The sequence below is a fragment of the Anarrhichthys ocellatus genome, unplaced genomic scaffold (assembly GCF_004355925.1).
Source record: "Anarrhichthys ocellatus isolate YVR2014 unplaced genomic scaffold, GSC_Weel_1.0 scaffold21, whole genome shotgun sequence".
NCBI lineage: Eukaryota > Metazoa > Chordata > Actinopteri > Perciformes > Anarhichadidae > Anarrhichthys > Anarrhichthys ocellatus.
Genome location: NW_022280051.1, coordinates 1,210,556 through 1,219,639, shown reverse-complemented (window position 1 = coordinate 1,219,639; position 9,084 = coordinate 1,210,556). Strand labels below are relative to the sequence as shown.

General features: G+C 44.5%; 1 protein-coding gene across 1 annotated transcript in view; it reads right to left on the bottom strand.

Annotated features, from left to right (window-relative positions):
• The window catches only part of exoc4 (exocyst complex component 4), a 92,847-nt gene that overhangs the window by 64,170 nt on the left and 19,593 nt on the right, over positions 1-9,084 (bottom strand). Inside the window, exons 9-10 of the mRNA XM_031859122.1 lie at positions 5,993-6,138; positions 5,817-5,905 (exon numbers count right to left, since the gene is read on the bottom strand). Coding sequence (XP_031714982.1) covers positions 5,817-5,905; positions 5,993-6,138 — 235 coding nt within the window. The remainder of the gene's footprint in view (positions 1-5,816; positions 5,906-5,992; positions 6,139-9,084) is intronic.

The window sequence follows — 9,084 nt, the reverse complement described above, 5'->3', positions numbered from 1 at the left end:
CCCTTTTAAAACCCTTCAACCTTTTTTTTTTCGCCTCTGAGTCCCCCCCCCCCCCCCCCGTCATTCCTATTCTTTGTTACTGCGTTTAAAGTCTGTTCCCAGAACTCCAATTTAGGCTATATTTAGGTTGTTATCTCAGACGGTCGTAGTGAGATAACGAGTTACTTCCTAAAAAGTTTATATTTTGATTATGCGACAATATGCTTCCCTATAGCTTGCAGATATCGGCCATATCTGAGGTTCAGAATCAGCTTTCTCCTCTCTAAACTATTTCAGGTGCAAGGCCATCACTGCACCGACGGAATAACTGGAGGAGACACGCGTGCAGTGTCTAATGTGGATGTGCTTTGGTTAATGCAGGACTCATCCAGCAGGTGTTGCTGGCTTGTGTTTTGGATAATCATCTGTGATTCACATTTTGTCTTGAAGTGGAGGAGCCGCAACTACTTAATGAACTGAAAAACAGTGTGCAATGTACTGCCATCAATTCTGTAGAAGACGCTTTGTTTTATTAGGTCTGAAAGCGCATGGCAGCAAGTGTGATAATCATATTACTGGTACAGTGCACTGCTGTATTTTGAAGCTTTTGTTTTAACATTTCATGCCCAATTGAGATTGAGTCAAATGCTGGCAACTTAGTGCATTTTCCACACCGTTTGTAATTTCAGCACCAGAGTTACTGTAATCCAACCGCTGCTCCCACCGCAGATGAAAGTCCAACACTGCATTTACATCTGCGTGTGCGACTTTGAAGAGAAGGGAGGGGGGGGGATGTTTGAACCAATCAACCTTGCTGAAATCTATGTACGAGCAAATTGAACACGATGAGCCCAAGCTAACGCACACAAAATAAATACTGTAAGCTAGGACATCTGCAGAAGTGTGTGTGTGTTTTGCTTTCATGCTGAACACACAAATAAAGGCTTTTCACAGTAATAGCCTGTCAGGTAACAGAGGTACCTTGCATTTTTATCTCCAAAGCCAGTTATGTCGCTGCTGGAACAAAGCGACTCATAAAAAGGTCTGGCACCGGAGCGAGGAGAGGGGAAACATGTCGCTTTCTAATGGCATTCCTGCAGGGTACAGGACTCAGGTATGGACTCGGGTTACAACGCTAGTCAATTACAGCATGTCAAGTATGACATTACTTGGCATGCATACTTCATGTAGTGTCCACACATACACACACACACATCTGGCCACTATGAAAGCCCTCATCAGTCATTGATGTGGCTTTACTACATCACTCAGCTTCAAGGGTAATGTTATACGAGGAATAAGGGCCAATTAAAGGACACCCTTAAAGAACGGTGAACCTGAGGGTATTCAGGATATAGAGACGACATTTAACATGTTCATCCATCTTTTCTTAGTTGTCCTTGTGCTGTAAGACAAGTCCATGAAAAACAGTAGTGTCTTAAAGTTTCAGAAATTGTTCCTGCACTATTTCTATAAACACATTTTCCTAAATTCTCTCAACTCCGACACTGGGATAGTTTCAGAAATTGCTAAAAACTTATGACAAGGTTGTGAAGAGTTAGTGAATAGTTATTACCTCCTTTATAGAGGTTACGCCTATTGACTTCAATCTGTTCAACAGAGTTTTGGAAGAGAAAAACAAGGTTAATTAATAAGGTTATTCTAAATATTGGACAAATAATTATTTATTTGACATTTACTTTAATTTGCTTCGGATCTGTTTTTGAGTCTTCCATGTTGAGACACCTACGCATTCACACACACACACACAACGATATTAAAATTTGAATCTCCAAACGGCAAAGAGCAAAGGGCAAAGAGTTTAACACCAGCAAAGAAAGACGAGCGCCAATCATCTCGACGGAGCAATAAAGCAACAAGAGGAGAAAAGAAATCAAAATGCAAGATATCAAATATGGCTAAGAAGGCGTCTTCGACATTCCAGCGTCATAACCCTTTAATAGTTATCGATTTCTTCACCGACAGAGTTGAGCTCTATCTGAGGCTCCGTTATGAATATAATAAATCATAATTGCAAGGTCAGCGGAAGTCTTGATCACCCGACAAGATGAGTGAGCAACCATTAACCTTTAATTTGACGACGCATGAAGAGAATTCATGATTGGAAAGGGAATAATTAAAAAGGCAAGTTAGCGATTTTACGATAAACTCATCTGAAAGTGGTTCTTCGGCGTAGAACGAGGTTAGTCCTCGAACACAGTGGCTACTTTTATCGAGCGGCTATTTGAATGATATTTGGGGGGGTCAGTTGGTGAGGGTGATGTCTCTTCAAAAGCCACATCATCATTCTGAAATGTCCAGTCTGAACTTGTCCTAAAAATCATTTGTTTACGCACACACTTCTGTGGAAGTGTGGCTATCAACATCTGCTAACATCTGCCACCCCTGATATCCCACCTAACGCCTCCACCCACGTCTCCCACTCGACATTTTTTCCATTTGCACCTCTTCTCCCTCCCCTCCCCATCGAGGTGTACACATCAGCTTGACAAGGAACACCACTTCTGGTCGCCCTCCAGCAGCCGCTCTTCTTTTTCCCTCTTCCTCCTCCTCCTCTCACGGGAACATGATGCTTATTATACATAAACAAGAAGCCTCTAATAAAGCGCAGGCTTGTTTTTCTGTACCTCAGACTGAGCATTAGGTATAAAAGGTGTGGGCAGAGGGAGCTGTTTGTAACTATATTGTTTGCGTACGGGACTCAGCCAGACGGCTCCTTTTGTTCGCCCGACACGGCGAGAACGAGGACATTTGAATATGAAAAGGAAAACAGGCAACGTGTGAAATAGAACTGGAACCCGAGATGATTATGAATACATCTTAGGAGTCGAGCGAGGTCAGAGGTGGGAGAGAGTTGGGAATGGGAGTCTATGTACGTCCCTGCAGGGAAATGGGGAAGTCTGAAGTGTGTACGTTTGTTTACGCACATATCTGGGGCAAAACCGCATCGCATAAACATAATGAGTGGCTGCGACACAAAGAGGAATAACTAAAAAATTATTTAAAGGCTGTGAATGCATTACTAACTCGGTGCAAGACTGCATTGGTTATTGGGATGTATTCACACTTCAAATTCCAAGTGACCACTGGGTTACCCCGAGTCATCCTACACACACACACACACACACACACACACACACACAGACACACACGATAGCGAGGCAATCAAAAAGCGGGGGGCGTGTTTGGGAGACATGTGGAGGAATATGGGGGGGGGGGCAATGGTAACACATCTACTGCCGGAAAAAGTGTTATTCTCATAATTTATTCATAGGGAACGTGATTGAATCTGGATGTGGGCTCTGTGATCCTGGAGTAGTGATTTGCCGAGGACACAAACACTCCGTACACATTCAGACGGACAGCTGAGGAACTGCTGCACACATCAACACTTCACACGTGCTCTGGCTGGCGGCCTCACTACATACGTTCCCGAATATATTCCAGATGTGGCTACATATGGAGGTGTAATAAAGTCTTTAGATGAAGCATCGGATTAATTGAAGCGTTCGAGGCGTGCTTCGATGGAGAAGGCAAGCAATTAAGCCCCCCCCCGTGTGTGTGTGTCTGCCTGTGTGTATGCGAGGCATGTGACGAGCGCCTGTGTAGCTGTCTGCATGTGTGTAATGATATATGGCGAGTCCTTACAACATTCAAGAGACATGCATTACAGATATTACAGATTCATTTCAAACTCATTACAGATGTGTGGCTCCGGATAGGTTTAAAAAAAAACAGATGTTCTACACAAACCACTGCTGCTCGGATTCTTACTTAAAGATCTGGGAAACAGACACTTGACGTATGGTAACCTCTCGAACATGAAAATATAGTTTGTATCAGTATGTAGTATTATTCACAAAAGGGGGCAAATACAGCAAAGGCTTCTGCCAAAAACCGCAGTAACATCTGTACTTCTGACTTTGTGCTCTTTATACTTTGTACGGCGGGACTTAAAACAAGCAATCAAACTCTTATTTCCGAGACGATGTTGCTGAGCATCCGAGTTAATAACTATATTGACTTGAAGCAGACCGTTTCGGAAACTCCAAGCAGAGAGAGACGAAGAGACACACATGACTAAGCTTTAAGTGTTGAGTAATCCCACAGCCCGAAGAACTCATCAACTCAATCTCTCGTTTCTAACTCTTTTGCGCTCCCCTCCCCTCCCCGCAGTAAGTTTAATTTGAAGAGAGGAAAAAGTCCCTTTCCACACCGTCTCGATACATATTTTTCTAATTTCTTCCTTCAGAAATCTCTTAATGGCTTCTTCGCTGGACCCTGATGAAAACAATGACTTTTAACCTCCCCTCCCCCCCCGGTCCATCGTTCCTCTCCCTCCATCACAGTCGACTTATTTCACTTTCTAAATGATTTCTTACTCCTTCAATCTCTTTGCAGCCATTCAGGCCCCGGCCCGGGCTTGTGGCCGGTGCTGTGCATTGTGACAGGTGAAATGAAAGCCCAAGAGAAATCTCATCTTCTTATAAACGCTCCGAGGCATTCAATGTGCCCGTCAAAAAATATATATTTTTCGTCCCCTTTTCTCTCCGAGACGCCGACAGAAGTGAGCTGTTATTTGAAGACCATTTGGGGTTTTCCTTTATCCGCAGTTAATCAATGCTGTTCTTCTGTGGTGCCGGGAGGGGAAGTGAGGCATCTTTGCATACATTTACAGACTAGCTACTGTATCACAACTTCAGTCTGTCTTTTGTTTATTTCTAAGATAAATACCGAGAGAAGCCTAGTGAATACTACATTATGTAAATAGTCATAATTAGTTATGCAGATATCGTCAAAGGATCATTCTTCCGTGTGTTATGGAGTCGTTTTTCTACAGATTGAAAGCACTCAACTGTTGTCGTCTCTATCCATCGCCCACCTTTTCTGTTTCATCCAAACAATGTGAAGAAAAGAGGAATGGTAGCAGACAAACAGCGGTCAGGCACTGCTGATTGAAACCTCAAGGTCACAGGCAGGCAGGGGGGGGAGAGAGAGAGAGAGACAGAGAGAGACAGAGAGCAAGAGGGCGAGCGAGTGAGAGAGAGAGAAAAGAGAGGAGAGAGGGAAGAGAGAAGATAGGAGAGAGAGCAAGCAGAAGTAGGAGCAGTAGAACAGCTGAGCTTCTCCAGGGTCTGGCCAGGCAGCGCTCTCTGTGCTGGAGAGCTTTACAAGGCCTCTCCCTGTAGGCGGATTCTGCAAAGTCACCCTGCTCTCTGCTCTCTCTCATCAATCTCCTATCCTTCCGTTTTCCTCTCCACCATCCTGTTGTCCGCCTTTCTTTTCCTGAAGTGGAACTCCTTGACCAGCAACAGGCCCTTCCCTATCTGGACCCTTTTGTTGCGCCGCTCCCTCGTCTCCGGCTGGATCAATCCACACCTCTGCCTCCATTGTAGCCACACATGACCGAATCCACCCTCACCTCCCTGCACCATTCACGGCGAGACATCTTTTCATAAACTCTCTACTCATCTATCTATCGGCACTTACCTAGTATTTGTGCGTGTTCTGTGAGCTTGAAGGTCTGAGATCTCTTCTCACTTGACCCGTACACCTCTAGCCTCACTCCGTTTTCTTCATCCTTCGCTCTGTGTTCCAGCTGCTCTTTTCTCTCTCCTGCTTTATCCAACAAACTCTGCCCAATTATTCTCTGTCAGATTTTACTTTTTTCACTCTTCTGTCAATACTCTTTCACACGTTCTGCTCTTTCATCCTTTTTTCGTTGGTCTCACTATCCTTCCAGCCGTCGTCACTTCTCCAATCCAGCTCTTCCGGAGTCTTGCGTACCCCCCAATCTCTCTTCCCCCCGTCCTCACCTTGTAATTCTCCACTCTTGCTGTAGAGTTCTCGTCTCTGCTCTCTCAAGTAGGCACTCATGCTGATGGCATGGGAAGACGATTCAAACCTGCAAAAACGCACAAAAGGTTTAACACACGACACAACAGTTCAACACACAACGTCACAGGAAACAAAAGGAAACCGTGATCCTCACTTGAAGAGCGACTGCTTCGCGCGCTGTGGTTTTTTCTTCGCAAAAAAGGCGGCGAACTCACTGCCAGTGCTGGCGTAGGAGAGTTGAGCAGATGGCTCCGTGGCACTGCGGCTGTTCTTCACGTCCAGATACTCCATGAGCAGAACCTAAAACGGCAGACGGGGCACCACGTCAAAAAGTCTTTATGGGAGAATTGTCCTTCAGCCAGGTCACATGGGGTCAATCTCTCCATGCATCCTCAGTGCTTCACAATCACAACAAACTACAAAGCATCAATGTGAACCATCAGTTGACTTAAAAGTGTAAAGCCGTTCACTGAGGCTGCTCTCATGTCAGTCCCTCGTTTATCACTTTCATAAGCTTCCTGGTGTTACACCTGAGATAATGTAACATGGAGTACTCCAGCTCATTAATGAGTTCAAAGCTCCCACACAATCATATCCTGTGAGCTCAGCCTGCCTGCTCTGTTCACTTATCAACTTATTCATGAGCAGCTTTTTTTTAAACCAGAAGGCCTTTGTAGAGTAGAAGTAAAACAATAAAAATACACACATTTACTGCATTAACCATCGGATTATGCTCACTCTTTGTTGTGCTCACGTAAGGCAAACCAAAAGTTGCTTCAGTCATGTTTAAAAAAAAAAATCATCACAAAGCATCACAATTTATGGCAACACACCGTCTACCAGGCCAACCCTGAAAAACAAAAGAAAACCCGAACTTTGAGGCGGCCGACACGACCGGGTGCTTCTCGCCGTTAAAAACTTTGTCGACCTTTTTCCCTGATCTGTCGACATGATCCATGGAGAGATCCATCAACGTCTTCTCGTGCTTCATAAAAATCTTATCACCGTCTAACAATAGCTGAGGACGAGCACATTGAAACCGTGGCCAGACAGAGAAAGTGAACTTCCTCTCCTCCATCATCTGTTGCTTTCATTGCCTCTCATTTCTCAAAATCTCTGCGTGCTTCATCATCTCTCACATTTCCATTTTCTCTCTATCGCTCCGTCTCCCTCATTTCATCCTCTCCCTTTTCTCTCTCTCTCTCTCTCTCTCTCTCTCTCACCCCCTTCTTCATTCCTCTCTCCATGTGAATACATATGTTCGAAAATAGCCTCCCATATCTAATAGCTTCATAATTTAGCAGGGCCATTTAGCCCGTGTGTGTGTGCGTCTAATCCAGAGGCGCCGCGTGGGTCAGCCCACAATGGGACAGGAGTAATGGCCGAGCAGATGGAGATCCATCCCGAACCATAATGACGCAATTAACGCTGCGCAGAGCTCCCCCCATCATGCATGGGAAAGCCATGCTAGCATTGGCGGTAATTTGAGTGCACAGCCATTAAAAAATAATACTTAAGCAGGTATCCTGTATGTTCTCTCACAGGTTTCAATGGCTTATTACGACAACAACAAAAAACGGTCAATTTTGTTGAAGAGAGCTAAAATGCATTTCTCCAACTTCAAATTGATCAACAAGGCTGATGTCACACTGTAGCAACTGGTCACGAATGTAAATACGCACGTTCAACACGCGCACAATATCATCTAATTACTCTCTAACATACTTCCCCACATCACAGGCAGCAGCGGAGGCCATCACACCGGCAACACCAGGGCATCCACTTGCCACTAGCCTCACGCAGCAGCTAATCCCATCAGTGTATTAATTACTAATGATGAGCTGATGGAGCGAACCCCCCCCCCCCCGCCACCCGACTTGCTTGCGAGCTAACGCCCAAGCAGACTTAATGAAATGCCAGCGCCGGGCTGATGAAGGGGCTCCGACCCTACTTAAATTGCATTAGCCCAGAGACAGAGTGAACTTTGGAGGCAATTAGCTGGACGGCTAGGACAGAGAGGAAGATAGAGGAAGAGAGGGATGGGAGGCGGCAAAGCAACACGGAAGGAGAGATACAAGTTTGAAGTTGTGGAGAATAGAAAGGGCAAAGGATTATGGGAGTGAAATGCACACTGAACAGAATGTAACGGAGGAAATGGGAACGGAAAGAGAGACGGAAGAGAAGAACATGGAAGACAAAGAGCACAGGTTACATAACCAGTCGTTGCTGATTGAACAGCTCAAAGGGAAGTTAAAAAGGAAGACTTTAGTAGAGAGAAGAAGCTTTTGTTAACATGGCCTAAAATCTGCAAAGCTGCCTCTTTAAAAAGCGCTTTTACTTTGTTGCAAAGCCCAAACTACTGTAAACGTGTATATTCTCGTTACAAGTGGATTGGAAGACACCGACTGAATACATCTAACTCCCAGTGAGCAAACTAACTATCAAGAATAACAGAACAATCTCAGAAACTTAAGACTTCACCCTTGGGTTGTCAAGAAAGTGCCTTACGTTTCTTTTTCTTTTTTTTTAAATAAAACGACAAACGTTTTCCAATTATAAATGAATCACAACATCTCACTTCAAACCTTGAAATATATTGTGTTGTCGTGTTAATATGAGCCATCGTCATCTCCACCTGTCAACTATTCCAGTACGTCCCCAGGGAATTGATTTGAGCAAACTACTACGTGTCACATGTAAGCTGCAATCATGCACACTACACACACACACACACCACCCTTGTTCAACACAAACAAGGCAGAGCCAACTGTGGTTATAGCATCACATGAACCAGATGATATATATGTATATATAAAACCCAGTGCTTGAGGATGATATTTACGTTAAGAAAGATAATCCACTAAATGCTGCTCCAGTGAACACGTCTGATGAATGTAAATATAAAAGATATTTGCTCTGTTTGACATCGTACTCGTCTGCTATTCACTAGTAAAACAATGGAGCCGTCCATCCTTTCCACGACTACTCGCATGACCTGCATGTACTGTCCTTGTCTCCGTAACACAATCTCCCTTTCTTCCTTCCTCTCACCCGTCAGGTCAAGCATATGAAACCTCATTAAAACTGCTATTACTCATGCAACAAAGAGGCCCGGATCCTATTACTGTCACCTGTGTGTGACCGTGCCGCTCATCAGCGAGGATCAAAAATAAGGATAACCAGGAAGATCAGGAATTAGTAAAAAAAATGAATTGTGTTACAATGAAGGGGGGGGGGGGGGGGGGG